At 37.8% G+C, this 23,332-nt stretch overlaps 2 protein-coding genes across 5 annotated transcripts in view; one reads left to right on the top strand and one right to left on the bottom strand.

Moving 5' to 3' along the window:
- The window catches only part of maff (v-maf avian musculoaponeurotic fibrosarcoma oncogene homolog F), a 255,539-nt gene extending 247,761 nt beyond the window's left edge, over positions 1-7,778 (top strand). Inside the window, exons 1-3 of one of the 3 annotated variants that reach the window (XM_007251252.4) lie at positions 231-497; positions 2,549-2,609; positions 4,888-7,778. In XM_007251252.4, coding sequence (XP_007251314.1) covers positions 2,574-2,609; positions 4,888-5,331 — 480 coding nt within the window. In that variant the 5' untranslated portion in view covers positions 231-497; positions 2,549-2,573 and the 3' untranslated portion in view covers positions 5,332-7,778. Of the gene's footprint in view, positions 1-230; positions 498-549; positions 811-2,548; positions 2,610-4,887 lie in introns of those variants that run through there. The other 2 variants (XM_022669224.2, XM_049464911.1) reach the window with 2 other exon arrangements.
- A 58-nt stretch (positions 7,779-7,836) lies between these two features.
- On the bottom strand, positions 7,837-23,282 carry tmem184ba (transmembrane protein 184ba). 2 transcript variants are annotated; one of them, XM_007251250.4, is made up of 10 exons: positions 22,926-23,282; positions 19,453-19,686; positions 18,371-18,536; positions 15,274-15,364; positions 14,904-14,979; positions 13,633-13,724; positions 13,380-13,549; positions 13,099-13,293; positions 12,155-12,181; positions 7,837-10,969 (listed from the first exon to the last, which is right to left on the bottom strand). In XM_007251250.4, exons 2-10 carry the CDS (start codon positions 19,684-19,686, stop codon positions 10,740-10,742), a joined length of 1,281 nt encoding a protein of 426 aa, XP_007251312.2. In that variant the 5' UTR covers positions 22,926-23,282; the 3' UTR covers positions 7,837-10,739. The 2 variants fall into 2 exon arrangements, with proteins under 2 accessions (XP_007251312.2, XP_007251313.2); XM_007251251.4 differs by lacking the exon at positions 12,155-12,181 and having other exon boundaries at positions 22,926-23,281.
- Between the last annotated feature and the right edge of the window lie 50 nt (positions 23,283-23,332).

Below are 23,332 nucleotides of genomic sequence, written 5' to 3'. Positions count from 1 at the left end.
TTTTATCCCTATTTTATTATTATTTAATTATTCTTTGCTTTTCTGTTACGTATTCAAAATGAAAATATTTTCACACATATATGTATGCACACCGCTCATAATTAGAGCATGTATAATGTATTTTATATAGTGAATATGTAGTAAATATGTAGTAGTAGAGGGTGGGCCTTGAACCCCACAACCACCCCCACCTCCCCACACCGCGGCGTGTTGTTTACAGCTGTGCTCTCATTCCTGAGCTGCTGCGTCACTCCTCCTCCTCCTCCGCGCTGAGTGTTTATGAATGAGAGTCCCGCGGTGATTCCGGGAAAAGGCGGGTCGCTCTGCTTCTCCTTTAAACGCGTTCACTTGTCTTCCCTTCAGTTTCCGAACTCCGACTTTGAGGCACATCGACGGATATCTGTTACTGGGCTGCGGCGACGGAGGAGGAGCAGGAGGAGGAAAAGAGTAAAATAAACAACAGGCGAGCCGCTGCCGCTGCTGCTGCTTTTTACTGGGTATGTTTACCAGAGCGCTTCCCACCCACCCAGTACCCAGGCTAACGCTGGTTATATGGCTAGCTAGCTAACCGAGCTTAGATAGCTAACTGTGTAGCATGGTTAACACCCGGAGCGGTGTTTATGTGTATTTGTGTGTTGGTGGAGATTTACAGAAGGCTATGTGGCTATGTGTTTAGGACTGGGTGCTTTTAATAATTGATGTTAGCTAGTGAGCTGTGCCTGTGCTTGGTCTACGTGTGTGTGTGTGTATATGTCTGTTTACCACGAGAACAGGATGACATGACACTTTACTCGCTAGCTAGCAAACTAGGTGAGCTAATAGCTTTAAAGCTATCTATTATTTCTTTTGCGAAAAATTTGAATATTTATTTATATTTCAGATAGCCAATTCTTATTTTAGTCGAAATAGGAATTTATTATTAATTTATGATGAGGAGCTAACGTTCAGTCTAAGCACACTGTTAGCTTGTAGATGTGGTAACCCAGCTCCGGAAAGTGAAAATCCATCCCAGGGTTTTGTTCCAACTGCGTGGGATGAGCTGAGCTGCAGCAGAGCCGCCCTGGCAGTTAGTGCAAAAGCCTGGAATGGATTGTAACTTTCTGGACCTGGATTTCCCATCTCTACGCTTGCTCTTCTATTGGTTATGTAGCTATATCTATTTGGCTAGTTAGCTAGCCAGTTCCTTCAACTAAATAGCTTACTAATATTAACTCTATATCTAGTATAATAGTGCTCCCTTTGATCTCCTTTTCTCTCTGTCTCTTTTTCTTTCCCTTTATCTGAATTGCTGACGTCTGTATGTTTTTTTTTGCTTAGCTAAGCTGACTCCTAGCATGTTTGCTAACTAGCCAACTCTAGCTAAGTGTATGAGATAACGCAGGCTGGGCAGATAGCTGCGTATCTCCTTCGCGTTATTACCCAGTCCCCAACAGCTTGGCCACTGTTGTTTGGCTCTCTCCTTTTAACCGAGAATATTAAACACTGAATAAATATAGTATCCCGCATTTCCAGGCACATTAAAGGTTATCTGAGTGAATATGTGAATGGAGAGAGGCCCGTTGGGGAGGAGACTTGTGCTGCTGAATCACCGTGACTCTGAAGTTAAAACACCCAGTGCATGATCCGCACTCTTCCCACACACACACTTCTCATTTCTGGAAACTGTAGTTATGTCAGTGAAGTGTAGCTCTTGTTCTGGACTTTGACCACATTTCAACCGCCGTCAGAAGACGTGTCCTTCTGTTTTACACACGTTATGAGTGTCGCTATTTTCACTGGGATTTCTCAATTTGACAACTAGTAACTAAACTATTGCTGCTTCACGTGTGGTCACTGTTCACTGACAGGTTCAGCTTATTTTAAACCGTTCAAGTGAACAAAAAAGAGAAGTAATGCTGAACTAAGAGCTGATTAGGAAAGCAGTGTGGTAAGAGACTTCACTGACCTTGGCAGAACTTGGCTAAACTTACAGCCCCTAAACCTTCCACTGTGTGATCTTGGGTTAGAGTTAGAGGTACATTAAAGCTCCATGTACAATATTGTTTTACATTCGCGTTTGTCCAGTCATGAGACAAAACCTGGAAAAGGTGTGAAATTTGAAAAGAGCAATTTCCAGGCCTGGATAAGTAATGGAAATTTGGTGTACAAATCTTTGTGTTTCAGGTTATCGATCTATTTTAAACTAACAAATACGTCAGCTCAGAGTTAATTCAGTAACTTGAGCCCTACACAATAGAGCTCTCAGGATCTGACACACATTTTATTATTAAAGATTGTGTGTCAACAATTTTTATCTGATTCCTTTTAGACCTATTATAATCAATTTTGGTTATAGTTTTAGTTTATTTTGGTTTTATTGTCCATGTCTGCATTGATGTATTAAAAATCGTATGGCCTGTACATGAGCATTCACACACAGATTTACTACCAGCAGAGACCAAAAAAATGTCCAGTCAGGAATGACTTTAGTAATTTAGTTTGACCTTAACATTTGCTTGGACACTGGCCATAAGGTTGAAGTGTAACCTTTATAAATTGCTATTCACAGGCGCCAGGCAAACAAAAACGCAACAATGACATCAGACGCCCGAGCCAGCAAAGCCCTCAAGGTAAATTCAAGATATATTTCTCTATTTGTTGTCTCTTTGTCTGTCTCTTTATCAGGATATGTTTATTATTACCTAGTAATGCATTATTGTTATTATTTTATTTTTACAGAAAACTCTTTCATGGTATAACCAGTATGGGAAAAATGAATGCATTCTGTAATTAATCTTGAGGCTGTAGTGGAACCCACTTTGCTACAAAGAACCACATAAAAATGTTTTCTACCAATTCGAAGAATATTTGTATGCATTCTAATGCGTCTATATAAACATATCACCTGTATTTAGGATCCATTAAAGAACACTATTAAATTGAACTAGTAACTAGTGTACATTTTTAAAATGAAAAGTACAAAAATGGTTTTGAAATGCTGTGTTTTGGTTTCCTCAAAAGCTTTCAACAGGTGATCTTTAGAGAATCATTTTTGTAAATCTGTTGCATAAATGTGGAAACCCCTTTTAAGGTTTAAACACTCTTAGTGTTGTATAACTTTTACATTGATCATGGTTTCAGAACAGTTATTTAGGGTGAAATAAGAATAATCAAGAAATGAGAAAGGATATTATATTTTATAGAAAAACTAAAAACAAAAACAAGTAGCACAAATAATAGTCGCAACAAAGGCTTTTTCAGGGCACAACCTGCCATATCCATTGACCAACTTAATACCGGTAGTTCTTCAGACAACCAAAATGATTATCCTGAGGCATTACTGAAGGAACACAGTTTGGCCTAATTAATCTAAAGAGTATAAGGAGTGGGTTTCCAGTGTTCCTCACCCCAACATGTTTTTTGAGGAATTGAATCTTTCTGTGAGGGCCAGTGTAGCTACGGGTCTTTATTCCAACCATGTAGGAGCTCACCAGATTTTACTTCTTAAATCAGGGGTTTCAGTTTTTAAATAACTGATCAGCTGCTTCTGCTTTGTTGGAATGATAACCTTCAAACACATCAGCCCTTTTAACCTTTAACAGATAAGATTGTGATCTTACTTTAGGGTGTTTTTAAAACAGGGCAAAATTGAATGCTGACATGCTTTTTACCAGGGCTGGACAGTGATTTAATAACAATATAAATTGCAATAAGAAATATTAAGAATATTAAGATTTTTGAACCCATTTCTCTCATATCTCTCTCTCCCTTACACCCATAGAAGCTTATTGCTTACATACATCTTTGTTCTCAGTGTGGCAAAAGCCAAAGGTGTCATAATAATCAGTGTTTAATATAGTGAACTGCTCTGTTTTATTTCTAAAAGTGAGGTGTCCAAAGTTCTTTTAAAGGGTTTAGTAATGTGTTATGTATTATTTATAGACAGTGTGATCCAGGTGTGTCAGAGTGGAGAAACCACCACAGTGTTCTAGACACCAGCCCTCCAAAAAAGAATATGAAGAAACTAGGCCATATGAGAACCCCATTTGGTTTCCTAATTAACATTAATTAAAATGATTCTTTTAAAAACTGAATTGAATTAGATGTTGGTCTAAATAGCTTGATAAAATTGTATTTGAAAGGTACCTACATAGGTGCTCTATAAAACATTCCTAAGCAATGAATAATGTATTTATAAAGCAATATTTGGATATTTATAAGTAGCTTATGTAGCAACATGACATCTGTGGTTTAGGGGGTATGCATGTATAAAGCTTAATATATTGAAGATGTTTGCATGTTATGTCATTACAATCTCATTTAATTAATATTCCATCAACATCTGTTGTGTTGCTGTTATTAAATGTTTAAGTACTGCTTCTTAAATGCATTATTCAATGCTCATGACTGTATTATGGAGTTCCTTTGTAACTACCCTTCAAGTAAAGTGTTATCAGTAATGTTTTAAACATTGAATGAGCACCTGAAAAATACCCAGAACCATGTGCCTAAGCCACGTCATCATTAACCTTCAATCGAGTGCACTACTGTGTAATAGGGCTATAAAAATTTGTCGACTAATCGTTATTTTGCAGTACTACACAAAGCGCTGGGGACACTAACACAGTTTACACTCAACTCGACCTGTGTCTCCAAAAGTGCCCAAACACAACAGATTACACATTTCCTCATTAAATATCAGCACTTTCCACATTTTAAGGGCAATGTTGTGGACATTTTAAGGGCATTTAAATCCCTTGTTCAGCTGTTTCTGTTGACTTGAAGTGAAGAAACAAGAGCCACACCCACAGCAAGCATAGATGGAGGGCATGGCCCTACTGTGTAGAAAAAAACAAAACAAAAAACAGAATGCACAGGAAGCATGACCTTATTGTCTTCTCTTTACAGGTGAAGAGGGAGTGTGGAGAAAATGTTCCTGTGCTTTCAGACAGTGAGCTCATGTCTTTGTCGGTGCGCGAGCTGAACCTGCACCTGCGCGGTTTATCGAGAGAGGAGATCCAGAAGCTGAAACAGAGGCGGCGCACGCTCAAGAACCGTGGCTACGCTGCGAGCTGCAGGGTGAAGCGCGTATCTCAGCGAGAAGCTCTGGAACAGCAGAAGAAGGAGCTTCAGCGCGAGGTGGAGCGGCTGGGCGCTGAGAACGCGGGCATGCGGCGGGAGCTGGAGGGGCTGGGTGCTCGGTTGGCCGCCCTGCAACGCTTCGCCCGAGGCTTGGAGGCCGGAGGAGGAAGCCTTCTGGCCACAGCCCCTCGCCTTAACACCGCCTCAGTCATCACCATAGTGAAGAGCCCACAGCAGGGCCACGCCCACAGAGAACAGGAAGCGTCCTAGGGATGGCTGTTATTAGCAACAGGTGCACAAAATCACATGCAGCTACACTCTTAAAAATAAAGGTGCCATGGGTGGGTGAGAGAGTGAGTGTGAAGGGCCTTCACATCTTCACCATGGTGTAAAATGTTCCTATCAAGGAGAGGTTTTATCCAAGCCAAGAAGCACATGGAAACCTTTATTTTTAAGAGTGTACAGAGAGGTACACAACACAGACCAGATACAATAACTGGACCATTTAAGCTGAACTGAATAACGGACTGACTGGCAAGCATTTCGATTTAGAAATGTCTTAAAAGATGTTTTCCTGAAGTCAGTGGAACTGATGATGAGGTATGTTTTCAGATTGGTCATTGGCTCAAGCTCTTACATGTATACAGGTCTAACAGTATACCTACCTAGGGTTGGGCGGTATTTAGAAGATAAAGCTTCAAACCTGCGCACACAAGCGAGTAAATGATCTTAGGAGTAAGGCACATCCTGCAGACGCATGTGTTTTTAAGTTTAGTGGCTTTTCCTTTGATTTGAACAGAGTACATTGCTAAACGTACAGGAGCTCTGTCTTAAATTCGAGTGCGCATCCATCCTGTGGCCATATTAAATGCACATGAATGAATAAGCTATTTTGGCCTGTATTAGTTAGTTTACACAGAGCATAAATCTGGCATGTCAGTCTTTAGAGATACCTTTAAAATATGGTATTACTGTTGTACCGTCCAACCCTGTACCAATCATTACAGTTCATACATACATTGTGAGCTGGTGAGTTCCACTTTCTTGTAAATGTCCCAGACTGGCTTCTGTCCACTGCCTCTCTTGTGAGGCACTTAATTTGTTTGTTTTTTGTTTGTAATTTCAACATTTAGAATGACCATTTCGTCTCCATGAGCTGATGTTAAACTCATGTTTCTATGGTCAGCCTATAACGTTGACTTTAACCAGTATAAAAAAAGATGTGAGTAGGGTGTTGTTGGTCAGTTTACATGCTATTTAGCTCAAAGATGTCCTAATCACACCATTAATATTATATGCTTTACTTTTTGGCCTTACATGATGATACTAGTCACAACTGTACAGGTCTTTACTGGAGTAACGACTGAACTCGACTTTAATATCTCTTGACTACCAACTTTCCTATAAGTTGGCAAACACTGCTGGAATATATTGATAACTACCATTAGTCACGGAACTGGGCTCGGTTTACCCAAAGCATCTTGGCACAAGGATAGACCCTAACTCCTAAATGGCAGAGCAAGCATCATCACACTGTGATCCACTTTATCTACCAGTTAAGGCCATCTTAATACGGAGATGCTGTTATTGGGAAACTGGGCCCAGACCAGTAGAATGCCACGTCAATGCAAGCTTAAACATTCCTGTATAATAATTATTTTTAATACTTAAACAAAAGACAAATAATCTGCAAAATCGAGAGCTGTTTTATCTCTATTTAAGATGAAGACCTTTAAGCTAAGAAGAGCTGTGATTTTAAGTCCAAATACTGCTTATGTGCTTATGTATGACTAGCTTAGGGATGTTGCCGTGTCTGAATTAATGTAATGGGTATGATTTTTTTTTTTTTTTTGGTTTCGTATGTAGGGTTTACTGTTTTAATGAGGAATTTAGCTATGTTTAGAGATATGGCTCTATTACTGTAACTTGATTCAGTGTGTGTGTGTGTGTGAAGGTCATATTTGTGTTATTACAGTATAGTGGCTTGTCAGTAGTGGTATTTTTTTGTATTTAAAAGTAGAATGATAATTATTGATATTTATAACAACAAAATACATCTGGACGCTTAAACAGTATCACATGAGAGGAAGATGTGGGAAAGAAAGGGATGAGGGGAGAAAGAGGGTAAGAGATTGATTGAAAAGTTAAGAAAACATGTTGCTGTCCAAAAAATAACTAAATAAATAAATAAAAGGTATCTACAAAATGAGAAATTGTAAGGGTATAAATGAAAGTCAGAAGAGGAGATTTTATTCCAAGTAATGTTGGAAAATATTGGAAAGTATTTTTTTTTTTTTTTGGACAGCGAAGTGAAGTAAAGGAGAAAAGTAGGTTGTTAAGAAAGTGACAGAAGGAATGAGAGATGGACAGAAATACAGACAGGAGTGACTGTAAATGTTCACGTTTAACCCGTAGTTGGACAAGAAAATTGCCAACTATTAGCCAGAAGAGGGGGTAATATGCTGTATAGGGGTTGATATTTGTAGATGGAAAGATTTTTATTGCTAATTCCCTATTAAATCTGTTTAGCTATTTCAATGTTCATATTGAGGAGCACTTGACTTAATATCATTATGCTTTCTGTTTCTAAACATGCTGGATGTTTTGTAAAGTAGCAAAACATAAGTATTTATTACCTGTATTTTTCTATGGTAAAGTAAATATATTGTCTATTTTATACCATTAATTGAAATAAATGTATATATTGTACATACAAACTCTGTCTGTGCTTGTTGAATGAATGAAGGAAAATGCTGTTAAATCCCAGAGTCAATGTACAGACAAAATTCTTGTTTATTGTTCTAGAGCTTTGTTGCAACATCACAAGGAAAAATAGAAGCACAATCTTTGAAGGAAAAATATACAACAGCTTTTTAAAAAATGTAAAAATAACAATTTAGCATTTACTTGATCCCCATCTTTTAATGCTGTCTCTATGGGTTTACTCACACTATGAATTACGTACCATGAGCGAGCAGGCTCCCAATCAAAAGCCCAGTTTGTTTCGCTAGAGTGAGCTCAGTAGAGTAAACTTTGCCCAGGCCTGCTTACAGATGTGGGCCAAGAACAGTTTGGTTGGACTTTGGAACGGTATGAATCTACTGTCATCGTCACCAACCATGCCGCCGTTTCATAATAGACTCCAAATAAACCACAAAATAAATACAGTCTGCACTGTCCGCCAAATCTGTGCATGTGTATTAATTTAAGAAGACTTGCATCATATTTTCATAGAAAGAGAGAAAAAAGTAAAATAAGGAGGGGACAGGGCTTTGTAAATAATCCGGTTGTGGTGTTTATCCATTAATAATTTAACCAAAGAAGATGATTATTAGTAGGAGCCAAGGTATACTGCAATTGTTTGTTTTGCAGTTTCAAATTAGGCACAATGAATTATTATTATATTATTGTTGTTGATAAAAAATAAAAAAAACAGGCATATTGAGGCAGTTTTACAAGACAGGGATTAAGCCCAAGCACTTGTGCCCGGGCATGGTACAAAACAAGCCAACATAGTGAGAGTACACCCCTAATTGTCTTTATTATATTCTGTAGTGTGAACATTGTCTTTCTCTCACTCTCTAAAAACTGTTCAGAATAAATGAGGGATTAGCTTTCTTATCTTTTTAAAGGAAAAACAACAAAAAAAGGCCTGACACTATTTTCTGAATGTGGAGAATAGCCCCTTTAGTGCACTAGTGATAAATATTTGCAAAAATAGTCATAAAAATATATATAATCACACGCCAAAAACTAAAACTAAAAGCAGGTACCATAAATGTTTGTACTTGCCTGCTGATGCAGCTAGATCATGTATACTGGCCTCTATTGCACTAAATACTCCAAAGCTGCCTGATATACTAGATATACTAAAGACCTATCAAAGCCCACAGGTCAGACCCTGACTAGTCAGTAAGGCTCTAGTGCTATCAAAGAGAAAACGACAGCAAACATGAAGGAAATATCAATGTGACCCTCCCACTGAAACACACGCAGCAGCTGCTGTGTCCTTCTGAGATAAGGTGGAGCTGTCCCCATGTGAATGACGTAAACGTACAAGATGCTGCCCTCTATTGGCTATCAAGAAACAACAAGCCTAAAGAACCTATTGTAAACCTATTCATTTATAATAATTAAATTTATAACATACCTGCTGCCTTAATAAGCATTAAAAAGTAAAAGCAAAAAAATACAAAGATAAAACTATAAAACAAAGAATTTTTTACAGCATCATCTTATATGTTTTATATGTTTCACCTCACTGTGAAACATCTGGGTCTTTGTTGACGATTCTGCTTTGAATATTAGCAGCATTAAGTACGCCCCTGACCACTCCACCGCGCATCTATAACCTAGATTTTATTTCACCCACGCAGCTAACCCAGATAGTGGGTTTTACTGCAGTGGTCTCCTGTCTGACATATTGACGAAAGCCTGTGCTAATCTCCACGGCGCAAAATAACGCCCCAATTACGCCCTTATAATCCAGTCTGCTGAGCACTCGCCCCCTTCAGCCAAGCCAAGAGCAGATTTCTCTTAATCTGTAATCTCATCAAGTCCCATCAACTGCTCCTCTACTCGGCTCCCTGTGCATCAATCGGAAAAAAAACAAAACAAAAAAAAAACACAAAAAGAATGACAACAATGTACTCCAGACAGCTGCCACAGATCAGCATATTCCCTCGCTCTGTCCCTTTACACCACGTCTGGGAACACTGTAAAACAAAGCTGTCAATCTTATGCAGGGCGGAGCTTCAACTTGGAAAACATCAGAGGCAAATCCTCCTCTTCAAAAAATATTAAAAATAAATTAAAAGAAAAAAAAACAACAACAACATGTTTAGGCCCATCACAATGATAATGTTATAAACATGTTATAAATGTATTTTCTATTATGTTTATATAATAAATGTAAAGAGTTTTTATGTGAAGTGTTTATGTGCATGAGCCAGTATACCAACCTCTTATATGCCAAAACCTATATTTAATCTAAATGCAATGACTTAATATCCTTAAATATCAAAAGTGAATTGCTCTATGAAAGAGTGTAATTGCATTATCATTATGCCAGAGGCATAACTGTCTTAAAAAGACAATAATATTGTTTATCCCAATCCTTTTTTGGAGTTATTGTGACAGGCCTACACGTATTTAACAGTTAGCAACATTCCTGGAGTTCAAAAATTACTTTTTTATTCTCACAACCTGGAAAACCCACCCAAAGTCACCTCATTTCAAGTATAAATGTGCTCAAATGCTCATGACCACTTCTTAAACTGTCTAAATACAGTCGCTTAACTACTGAAACTTAACTGTGATCAGGTTCTAAACCCTTTAAATATTTTTTTTTATTATTTCTAGAAGCAAGCAAGGCAGACCATAGCGTACCAAAAGGCGTTCACTAAAGTCTTTGTTGTTTCATCATGAGTAATAATGAAACAATAAGCAGCAGTAATCCTAATACTCTTCTACCAGCTTTAAACATATAAATCCTTGGATTGTTTAGTTGCCATATGGTCCTCTAATGATGATGATGTGTCCCTAAGAGAAATCAGCTGTACTCACACCATCAGTACATGAAGCCACTGCAGCACTGCAGAACCTGTTCCTAGAGACATCGTGAAAAAGAGCACCTCTACGTGGACTGGGACACTGAAGAAGGAGACTACTGTACTGAGTTAAAACTCATCGTCTGAGCTGAGCAGCAGGGTTTTCTCATTGTCCCTGGCGCTGACGCAGCTGTGACTGCGAGAGACCGGTGGTGCTGTGGTGCCCTGTTCCAGAGTGGACTGCTGGGTGTATTGCTGATAGGCTGGGGAGAAGTTGTGGATGGCGTCCTGCACCATGTCCCCAGGGTTCATGGTCTCCTTCAGGCTGCTGGAGATGCTTTTCATGGGGGCCGATCGCCCTGGGAGACGAAGCAAACAATGAGAACAATAAACACACAGGCAAGCAAAGATACAGTACATTTAAATTGACAAAAGTATTGGGACATATGCTCTTCCATTAAGCAATAATACACTCACAGCTGGAGGCTGTAGAGTCGTTGAGTACCAAAATGACACAGCAGTGACAAAATTACATGTTTTAGCACGAACCTCAAGTGTATTATTGCGATTACACCACAGTTCCATTATAGCTGTTTACTGAAAAATTTTGAGTTAAAAAGGACAAGACAATATAATCTGTTTGGTTATAAACATACTGCGAGTTAAAATAGTTCCATTACTGCTCTGTTTGTAGCTGTGCTGTTTGGCTTGTAAGCGCTGTATCGTTGCTAGGTTACCTATATGTGGTGGAGTAATACATGGAGAGCTTTGGTTACAGTGCATAACTGGATGATAGTGGCTCTCACAGAGTGCCTCTCAGCCAATCACATTGCAGGGTCGGAACTAACTGTGGTATAATTAAGTTTAGCATGAGCTGTTCATGTTTAACTGTTCAAGGAAGGTGTTCTACTGGATTCTGTACTAGAGCTAGAGTAAGTGAGGTCAAGTTGTTGATAGGATGATCATCACCCAACCTCAGCCCAACCTCTCCTGCTCCTCGCAATCCTGCCACTGCTTCACAGCCCAGGGATGGGGAGGGGATTTATACACATCAAACCTATACCTGGCCTTACGGTGTTAATAGTTCCATATTTATCTGCTCCAGGGATGTCTATTATATTGGCAGTACTTCTTTAAAGGGACTTAATATAGTTAAATCAAGTTGTCAGTATGTTTGCGGATTTAGATGTGTCCGTTTATAAGTAGCGGAAACTTATAAGTGGCTAAATGCATTTGTTAAAATGGGTGTCCACACATATTTGGACAAGTAGTTTATATGATGTTGCTGTCACACAAAAAAAAAAACTGAAAAGCAATTTTTCAAGAGAAGTAAAAAAACTTCTTATTTTAATGGAAGTCAATGATTTACAATAAAAAAAGTAAAAGGCAACAAAGTTAGCAATAAAATGTGTCTGTTTACAGTTGTAATAAAGATAATGTGCTTTTAGCCCTGAAATTACTAATTGCTTAAAACATAAGCTAGTCAAAGACTCCTGAAAATGCTCTACACTAACATCTTCAGTAAGAAAGAAAGGAAAGCATACCGTACTGTCCATATATTGGAACAGGGCCTTTTGCAGCATAAGGAAAGGAGAAAAAAGAAAATGAATGGAAGAAGATCCAAAAAGTGGAAATGGTAGGAACACAGGTTTTGCAAGGAGGAATATCCAGCAGAAAACCAGTAAATCAAGGTGATTCCATCAACAAAAAAAAAATTGTTGCAACGAAACCAAAAAAGGGAAGGAAGAGAATAAAGAAAGGAAAGGGGGAAGAGAAGAGAAAGGAAGAGCAATCAGATATGAAAATAGGAGCAACAGTAAAAAGTAAAGCTGTTTGAGTGGTGGGAACAAATTTTTATCAGCTAATGGATGTGTGAATGTTGAATGTTTTTGATTTGCACAGAATATAAAAGCTGTACAGAAGATATCAGCGTGTGTTATGATTCATTCACATGCAGCACACACAGGAATACGTGTGAATTATTTAAAAATAGCCACAGGACATCAGTAGGCCTTTTTTTTTCAGATGACTAATTGGGGCTTACTCTTAAGAGCTGCTAATGAATGAACGAAGCTAACCTGTATGGTGTCGGAGGCAGACGAGGACTTATACACAAGGAAGCTTCTTATAATTGGACACAGTGCCAAATAAAATCTACCATGTTTCTAGACTAACATCAGCTTGTGGTAATTAATTGTGTAGTCTTTCTAACACCATCAACAGCTGGTAACAATTAACCAAAATCAGCATAGTAGTAGTAGTTTTTAACTAAACAGCTAAATTTGGTTAGTGTAGTTATCATCTGGCTAACATCAGTTAGAGTAATCAAAATGTAGCTAACATTACCCAGAGTTTAGTTAAATAGTTTTCAGCTTTTTTTTATCCTAGTACCTTAAATAGTTTACTAAGAACAGAAATACACATACACATCTTTAATCCTTCCAAATATTCTGCCAGTTTGTTTGGGATTGATAAAACAAACCCTCACCCTGAGAGTCCAGCCTCTTGTCCATGTAGACTGTAAATGTGAAGGCATGGCGCAGTGCCAGAGCAGCAAAGAACATCTCAATGCAGATGATGAAGTTCTGATAGCCTGCCGCCACAGTGCCCTCGCCAACAGACACCTCTGCAGAGCTGATCTGAGGAATGGCACCACACTTCTCCAGGATAGCCAGCAGCATACCTGAGAATACAATATTTGCATCATTTGTAAGTTTCAAATGATTCTTTTGAAAAGTTTTTGGGTACAAGAGAGAATCACAGACTCACCCTGCCAGAAGGAGAGGAAGATGACCGATTTGACCATTAAGAACTTCAGCATGGGGCTGTAGGGGCTTAGCAGGTCTCGGGTAGCGAAGTAGAAGAGGAAGAGAGCGTAGAGCGACAGACTGACTGAGATGTTGTAGATGATGGTCACATAGAGGTAACCACTGGCCACACTGTTACAGAAGAACAAAGGATTAGGCAAACTTTTTCACATGTTATTTATCTTACATTTTAGTTTAAAAAGAGCAATACATACTTGAAGTCTCCATCACGATACTTCCCAAAGGCCTGCAGGATGACGGTGATCGCAGCCATCAGAGGTTTCACCACACAGAATTGTAGCGTGGCCTAAGGAAAAAACATGTTCTAGCATTTTAAAAAATTACACCCGCTCTTGCAAGGAATATATAACCACAATACACCCACAGCTGTTTTATAAAAAGTACAAATTAACCATCTGTTAGAGGTGTCCTAGAATGGAAATCTGTATAAAATAACTGATCAAAGCTCATATATACATGGATCTCTTCAGATATCTAGCAGCACACCACACTGAGAGAGTCCAAGGGAAGCACCAATGGAAGAAGGGCTGTGCTAAGCTAAAAGCTAACCCTTGCCAAATGGCTACAATCTCTTCAGCTAGCAACCCACACACCAGGACTGCATGATATTGGAAAATTAGATATTGGAAAAAACAGATTTCCATACTAGGCTGTAAGCTACCCTGGCCATGAGTAGGTTTATAAAGAGCATCAGAGCATATTTCCCCCCAATCAACGATATAAAAATTTGCTTTTATTTAACAAAGAACAACTTAGAACCTACTTAAAACCCCATGGACAATGGAATAATATATTGTGTTTTTTTAATACTAAATTGTATGTGTTCATTTCTAGCTTTCAGCTAAATATAAACACAAAGCAGAAATATGATTGACAAATTGCATTCATTAGATATCTCAGAGAATTGTCTAAAATTTTTAAAGAATGTGTATGACTGACAGCCCTGTAGGGGTGTGCGATACGGCCCTAAAACAATATCACAATATTTCATATTTTATTTTCGCAATAATGATACTCTTGGTGATATGACAAACATTATTTAAAGAGTACACTACTACAACAAAATGAAAATTAAATTATATTATTGCATAAGATATGATATGGAACACCCCTAACTGATATAAAAAATACAAGAATTTTCATCAGATTCTAACAGAAGTCAATGAATGAATGCAAATTTTTATTTTGCTAAAAAAAGCTACCCTGATGTGATAATTAGAGGTGGGTGACATTGCACGATGTTTCAGGGTATAATATCGTACACGACATTCCAAAAAATATTGGCATTATTATTGCTTATGATACAATATGGCACACACCTACAGCCCTGTATCACATGACCATGCATATAGCTTTGAGACAGAGAAGACTGGTTAAGATGCAGTGAATGAAACTGTTTGCATACATGTGTGGAATGTTTTTATAGCAGAAAGGCAAGTCAGGACACTGCAGACTACAGTCTTACCTGTTTGCAGAATCTGAGGAAGCCAATGGAATACGTCTTGCCCCAGAGACAGCAAGTCCCATATATACAGCTGGACCTTAATGAAACAAAATCAGATGACATATTTACGAGATGAAATGCCTTAACCAAAATGACTGACATGCAGCTGTTATCCTCAATCTCAAAGTCTGGTTGATAAAGAATCAAATGAACTTAAAAATGTATTAAACTCAAGTGTTTATTACTGTGCAGTGTAGCTAAAACATACAGTAATGAGACTATGCAGAGTTACTGTACACTGGTGGTTGCCATTGTTAACAGACACTATATGAATGTTTTTTTATTATGCATGCAGTAGTTCAGAGTATTGTGTAAATACACATTGACTCACTCAATAGGCTTCCCTCTGATCTCTGCCATGATGGCACTTTCACCTCCCAGATACTCGTAACAAAGGCTCAGGAAGTTATAGATCACAAATGCTGAAAAATAACAAGCACAAACAACAAAAAAAAGTATGTAAACACTGTTACATTTTAAACTCAGTTCATACTACCCAAATATGGAGAAAATAAAAATAAAAATAAACACATTTCAAATGTAGTGCTGTTGTGATGTCACAAACAATTAGGTATTTGCATATTTTCACCCATTCAGTCTATGCTGTACAGTGTTTCAGCTTGGAATACTTTTTAAACAAGGTGCATTTTTCCACGGAGATCCCCGTAAAAACACAACAGTGAGTGGAAATGGAGGAGCTACTGAGCGTGATGTCATGTGACTGGGAAACGGAAAAAAAAAAAAAAAAAACTTACTGGTCCTCCTGATTTTTCAACTGCAGTCCGGATGAAGGAGTTTTATCACTGAGTACAAGTGTGAAATACTTTTCACAGACGTCCCCCTGAGAAACTAATCCCATCCGATAGGGCTAAAGATTCATTTTCATCCTTAGCTATAGTATTAGTTTAATAACTGTTTTGAAGAAGTTGCCTGGTATTAATCCATGAAAACCTTAATTATCTTTTAATAATACATGTCTAAATGCATTTCTCTGCATGCTACTGAATTATTGTGTAGCTAAATGTTTTTACCCTTTTTTGAGCCATTATTCAAAATTAAATCAGAAAATGTACAGTACATGTACTGTTTGTTTTACAGTACTTACTATAATACTTACTTTTGTGCATTCTATTTACACATCAACGCAATTTAAAGCAACAATGGGATACAGCGGATCTAGGCCACAGGTGTTAAGACTTTGCTAAGACCTGTAGAATTCTCCCAAGTGTTAAACTCATGCAGCAACCAAACCCTTACACTCAGTTCCTCCTCCCTGTGGGTTTAATTTGTCTATATTCCATGGCCTGTTGGTCTGTGGACTAGTGAGCAAACACATTGTGTGTGTGTGTGTCTCTATATATAGTGGGAATGCTCTGGGGACACAGCTGCTCAGTGTGGGTGGCTGGTGCTGAGTAGTAAAGCAGGCAGTAGCAGAGTGCAGCTGAAGGGCTTGTTAACGCAGACATCAGCTTTTCTAATACACCCCCTCGCCACAATCACCCACCCACATGTGTGTCACACTCAGCAGCTCCCGCTGACTTTACCCGGGTGTGACAGCAAGAATGACTTCATTTGTACAGCCGGAAGCACAGAGTTATTTTTAACACTGGTAGACCAAAGTATCAAAATTTAATAAACAGTGAAGGATGTAAACCTCCAACCTCCTGATGATTCTATTAATTGCAGTCTTCAGGGAACGCTTTAGTTCCTATTATATTTATGGTCAATTTGACCTGACATATTGTATAATTATAATCAATTCCAGGAGTTGTACGTTGCTTGGCTCAAACTGACCCCAAGGATAAGAGTGTTGGAAATGTTGAGGATAAAAAAAAGGGTTATCCTCCAGTATTTATTTCTAATAAATATCCATATATGAATTTTCACTGATTAACAAAATATCAAACTGTCCATTATGTACACTTCAACACATAATTTACACATAATGACCGCGATTATAAAATATACAGATGGTACAAAATCACTTTTTCTTTCCCAATACCAATAGTGAAACTGATAATATGCTGGTTATTATTTACCAATTTCTCATATATCTAATATTTTATCAGTGGTTGAGAGGGATGTTCTTCTCTTACTTCCAAAATTTAAACATGTTAGGAAATAAAGAACAAAGCAGAGTAGGGCAGATCTTCATGAATCTCTTTTAAATTTTACAATTTAAAAATAGCATTAATGCAAGAACCAATTATTCCTTGCTCCTGTGCTCCCCTTACATTCAGGAAGTGTAATTTTGCTTTGATGACACGCTTTACACATGCATTTCTGGACAAGCTGAGAAAAACAGAACAGTCATTGAAAGTGAGAGAAGAAGAAAAAAATGTGGACTGAAGTGGCAGAGTAGTGTTACAGGATTTTACACAAATTTGTGTTGGGATATGAGATGTTATGCAGTTCTTGCAAGCTTCATCATGCCCACTTTATCCATTTATACATAATGCGAAAGAAGCAAAAGGTACAATACTGACTATTACAGTTTAATGGAGAATCAACATGATTTTAAAGTTGTTAGTTTAAGGTAAAAGGCTATGTAAGTTTTATTTAAATGTCTATTATTTTAGTATTTATTGTCACATTTTATAAAACATTTCCCTTAAATTTACTTAAATTAACATCTCATGTGTTTTAAAGAGTTGTTTTACATCATAAACACAGTAAAGCTGGTTATCCTACCATGAAAAATTCAAACTATTCACCCTCCCCAACTCCATTGGTACCATGACACCAATTAGTTAGTAATGAGAGAGAGCAATTAAAGTGCAGGCGCAGATCCGCAGGTTAACGGGTCAGTGAGTATTTACTTTAATAATTATTTGCGCTAATGGTTTTTCCTACAAGTTACAATCTCTGTCTGCTCCAATAATAATGGGGAGGACTGATGATAATAAAATAGCAGATCCATTAGGCTATCTGTGAACCATTTCCTGCATATCGTCTCCATAAATCTGACACTGTTGCCATGCAACAGACAGGAGTCCTGAAGCAATCCCAGAAGAGCAGCAGCTCCAGAGCAAATACACAGGGCCTCAGAGACGACTCTGAATACACACACTGCAGGCTGGCGTGTAGAAATCCAGACAGACTAGGACACACTATGTATATTAAATTCTGCACAAAATAACACAACATGTGCAGAATATTAACCACTCAACACTATCAAGACAAACTAGAACTGTGATAGTTCACTGTGCGCTGTGAGCAGCCTGACCTATCAGTGAACACAGCATTAATCATGGCATGTTTTAAGGTGTCAGTAATGGTATAATGGTGATAAATAATGGTGAGAAAATTCTGACAGCCTCTGACTTATCATTCTCGCTCTACAATAAGCCCCGCCTCCTTACGCTTCTTATCAATACCGTGCTGAGAGGGCAGAAGACTCAATCTTTGTGAAGCCCAGACAAACTCACCTTCATAGCAGTCCCTCACTGTGTCAAAGTAGACGTAGTACTGATCATTAGTGAAGAAAAGCAGGCTGAGCCACGAGTCAAAGGCATAGATGGGCACGATGAAGAGGATGCGTACGATATGTCGCTGCTCATTAGGAGAACGGTAGAAACGCAAGTGCATGTAGATCTGAAAGGAAAAGAAAAGGGCATTTTTTATTTTCACACTTTAAAATAATCAGACTGCTCTTACAAATGTGATTTCCTTTAAATAGGATCTAACTGTATATTTATTTTAACTGTCAGATCTAGCAGAGCTAGTAAAAAGTCCTCTGGATATTAGATAGAAACTGATTCAATTTATACACTAAACTATTTTGTTTATACACAACATATACAGTACTGTGCAAATGTGTCAAGCACTTGTAAGTTTTAAATATACTAATATTAGAACAAATACAAATAATATTCATACTAAACTGAATTATTTTACATCACTGTGTTCCTTAAAACATCTATAAAAGTTCTCCTTATGATTTTAGTATAATTTATAGTTACCATCACTAAGTTTTGTAAATCAGTGCTAAATGCTGTAAAATCAGATCAGGCCGGTAATACTAAAAGCATTCAGGACAGATCTGGAACTTTTTCTTCAAACTAACTTAAGTGTTTTAAGGTATTTTCTACAAAATGAGAAGTTCTTATTCTTATTTATTTTACTGTGTTTATGTTTGACTGCCTGTGTTCTAATGTGATCTGAAATTCTTACAAGCAAAAACAAGATAAAAGGTTTTAAATAATCATTTAGGTGCCTAAAACTTCTGCACAGTGCTGTATGTTATACTAGAATTCATGTATTATATGACTATATAATAATAATAACAAAAATATCATTTAAATATACAGTAATTAGTGTCTGATTTACAGGCTTTTTACACAGAATGCCAAAAAAGTGCCTCAAGTTCCTGTAAGAAAGGACTGCACTGATCATGGTTTTTAAAGCAGCTGGCACACAACTGCTCAGGCCTCTTGCGTGGTGAGAAGCACCTTTCCAGCGTATACTTTTAACACAATCCCCAAAAACATAGGGTGCGATGTTGATCTACCTGGTGGCAGGTGAGCAGCAGAGCCGTCCACACGAAGAATCCAGCAAGAGCCTGAGCCGTGGTGGTCATGATGAAGATGGGGCGCTCGGGGGTGAGCAGTGGAACCTCGGGCAGCCAGGAAATGTTTGGGCCAGCAGGGGCCGCCGTGGCTGGAGATCCTGGAGCCATCGCGGCCACTGAGTCTTCCCCAAAGCGTTCTGGCAACGGTACGTCACGTCTCCACAGCCGGTACATCTAAAATATATCAAAGAATTAATGAACTCACTATGATCACAGCACAGTATTACAATATTGGCAAAAAAAATCTCAATGTGTGACCTCTCATAATTCATGATTTCATCTATACACTATAAATGCCTTTCCTTAAAATTTTATACACAATCAAGTAGTACAAGAGGCTTCAGACATTCTTTCATTAACACTACAAAAGAAATGTAGATATGCATGATTTAAGGCTTTACTAAAAATGTAGCGCATTCCATATATTTGCATATACAGCCTTAAGAGACCACTTTAGTTTCTGAAACAGTGTTTTTGATTTTGCTATTTATAGGTATATGTTTGAGTACATTGTTGCTTTATTCTATAAACTGCAGACAACATTTCTCCCAAATAAAAATAGTAATTTAGAGCATTTATTTGCAGAAAATGAGAAATGGCTGAAATAACAAAAAAAGATTCAGAGCTGTCAGACCTCAAATAATGCAAAGAAAACAAGTTCATATTTATAAAGTTTTAGGAGTTCAGAAATCAATATTTGGTGGAATAACCCTGGTTTTTAATCACAGTTTTCATGCATCTTGGCATGTTCTCCTTCACCAATCTTACACACTGCTTTTGGATAACTTTATGTTACTCCTGGTGCAAAAATTCAAGCAGTTCAGCTTGGTTTGATGGCTTGTGATCATCCATCTTCCTCTTAATTATATTCCAGAGGTTTCCAATTTGGTAAAATCAAAGAAGCTCATCATTTTTAAGTGGATCTCTTAGTGGCCTCTTCAATGTTTTTATTGCAATGCGAGACAAGCGTGTCCGAAACTACAGGCACTTTAGAACCACTACCACTTGACTTGTCTTGACTGATCGACTGAAACTGCATTAAGATCAGGAGATTGTTGGTTCAAATCCTGTTCATGTATCTTGCCATCAGCTACCAGAGCCCTGAGAGAGCACAATTGATCTTGCTCTCTCTGGTTGGGTACATGGCACACTCTCCCCACATCACTCCAAAGAGTGATGTTGATCAGCACAACAGCTAATGTATCGGAACCGAGTCGGTGTGCTTTCCTCAGAGCGCGCTGGCTAATCGGTAATGCTACATAAGTACGGTAACAGTTCAAAAAGAGGCGGTGGCTGACTTTACATGTATCGGAGGAGGCATGTGCTAGTCTTTGCCCTCTTGGTGTTGTGGCATCACTAATGATAGGGGGAGTCCTAATGAGTGGGTTGTGTAATTGGTCGTGTAAATTGGTTTGAAAATGGGAAATAAGTATAAATAATATAATAAATAAAATGGTTTAGAAAATATATACATTAGTACAACAGTAAAACATAAAATACTGTGTATAAAGCGTTTCGCTTTTTTATTAATAATAATTTAAGATGTGCTAACGTGTTTCATTTCTAAGCAGTCTCTAAACCTCTCCCAGAAAAAATTCACAGGAAATGACATCACAGATGTGTTAACACAGTGGCGCAGGCAGTCCTCCACAACATAAAAGTATGCAGCATATCTAGTAAATTAGGAGCTATAAATACATATCACTGAGTCACTGTGTTCGCCTTACTGACGTTGTGATGTACACTGACCGGAGGGAGTGGGTGTATCTTGGACAATGAACCTATCAAAGACAGAAAAGAGCCAGTTGCCCATAGCAACCAATAACGTAAGAATATGTACCCATGGAAATCTGGCTCTAGACAGCATCACTGACGAAAAAGGACAGTTTTTACTGAAACTAAAATCTGACACTAAATCTGAAATCAGTCACAAAGTAAAGCTCACCAGTGAGGTCAACTATATGCTTCAAAACTAACCCCTAAATGGCCAGCTAACTACGGTAAAGGGTGAATTGAGCCAATATTTAAATACATTTTAAATAAAAGAATAAGTCTGATCAAGTCCTCAAACAAACCTAGTTAGAAACATCACATTCTCTCAGTGTGAGGCTGCATCTTGTTGTGGGATAGTGGAGAGTGAGCAGTTTAAGTGTGATTTAATCAAATAATTGAATCAATTAAAGTCAATTAACAGCTCACTGCAATCCTTAGTAGTATAAATAATACCAAGATATACAAGAAGCGATAGAAGATGTGATACCAAGAGGATATCGTAACTGCAATATGAGTATGGGACAAGAAAAATGTATAGTAAAAATATCTTAAGTATTAATGGAAGATCAAAACTATTTCATGTTTCTGTGTCCCTTTCTGTGATTAGTTTGACCAGAATTGGGGAATTATTGTTTATTACTTATTAAAAATAATGGTTGCATCCAGATGTTGGATAATCTACTTACCGTATAGCTCTAGTACTTGAAGGTGGGAAGAGTGTGGTTCATCCCATTACAACCGCACAGTTAGGCCTGTCACTTGGAATGCATTATGACACTGACCACGCCATTTTAAATTTCATTTATTTAATCTATGTTATATTTAAATTTATTTATAGTAATACTGAAGAATTCCCACATCTGTGCATTCCCACCTGTCACATTAGGGTCATTATCAGAACATACAACTTGGACACAACATAACTTGGAATTTTTCATTCTATTGGCTACTTATAATATGTATAAGACTTTCATATATTGCTATATGTGATTTATGTTTATATTGTTTTTAAGATGCTCATATAAACTAGATAAAAAAGATTATATTTAAACTGAAATTACAGAATTAATTTCTAAATAATTATAATTATTCATAATTTTTGGTAAAAGAAATAGAAATACATATTCATGCTAATATATTATCATTATATCAATGTTATACTACTGCCTTAAAATGAAGGTAATATAATAAATTATGTTTACAAAAAGACAGTCAATAAACTCAATATAAATACATTATTCAGGTTAATCATAAAACTATAGGAATATCATTATACTCTCAAATTTCCACAGATTAAAGTTCCCCAATTAAAGTTAAGTCAGCTGCTACACTTTAGTATGAGTTAATAAACAGCTGGTTTAGTAATTCTCTCTCTGTATTAGAGGTATATTCTCCTCATTGTTAGTGGTTCAACTGATACACTTCAGTATGAGTTAATAAACAGTTAGTTTAGATTATACTAACTCTCTCTGTGTTTCTCTGTATTAGTGGTTTATTCTCCTCATTGTTAGTAGTTCAGCTGCTACACTTCATTATGAGTTAATAAACAGTAAGTTTAGGTTACAGTGACTCTCTCTGTGTTTCTCTGTATTAGAGAGATATTCTCCTTGTTGTTCGTAGTTCAGATGACCGTTACTCACCAGGCTCAGTAACGCTGTGTGTGAAGAAAGCGGCGCAGCGGCTCTGGAGGAAGGGGACAGCAGCAGCAGCAGCAGACGAAGCGGCTCGGGCCCTAAATCCTCTCCGTCATGGCCGCGGGTTTATTTACCCTCCTTTCTCCGAGCAGCGTAGGATTTACAGCAGCTTTCCTCTCCGCCATTAGGAAAAACAGCGTCCTCTCAGAGAAGCTCAGACCCGCTCTACCCTCAGAAAGTCCCGTAGAAAAACCGGAGAAACTTCCCGTCTGTAAGTAACTCTACTCTCCCAGCAGCCGCTTCACCAGCAGCAACACAGCGCAGCCCGACAGACACTGAGAGGATTATAACTGAACACACACACACACGCGCGCGCGCGCACACACACACACACACACACACACACACAATCC

This window comes from Astyanax mexicanus, chromosome 15 (genome assembly GCF_023375975.1).
Source record: "Astyanax mexicanus isolate ESR-SI-001 chromosome 15, AstMex3_surface, whole genome shotgun sequence".
NCBI classification, from domain to species: domain Eukaryota; kingdom Metazoa; phylum Chordata; class Actinopteri; order Characiformes; family Acestrorhamphidae; genus Astyanax; species Astyanax mexicanus.
The sequence above is the reverse complement of the archived record's forward strand: the minus strand, read 5'-3'. Positions and strand labels throughout refer to the sequence as shown.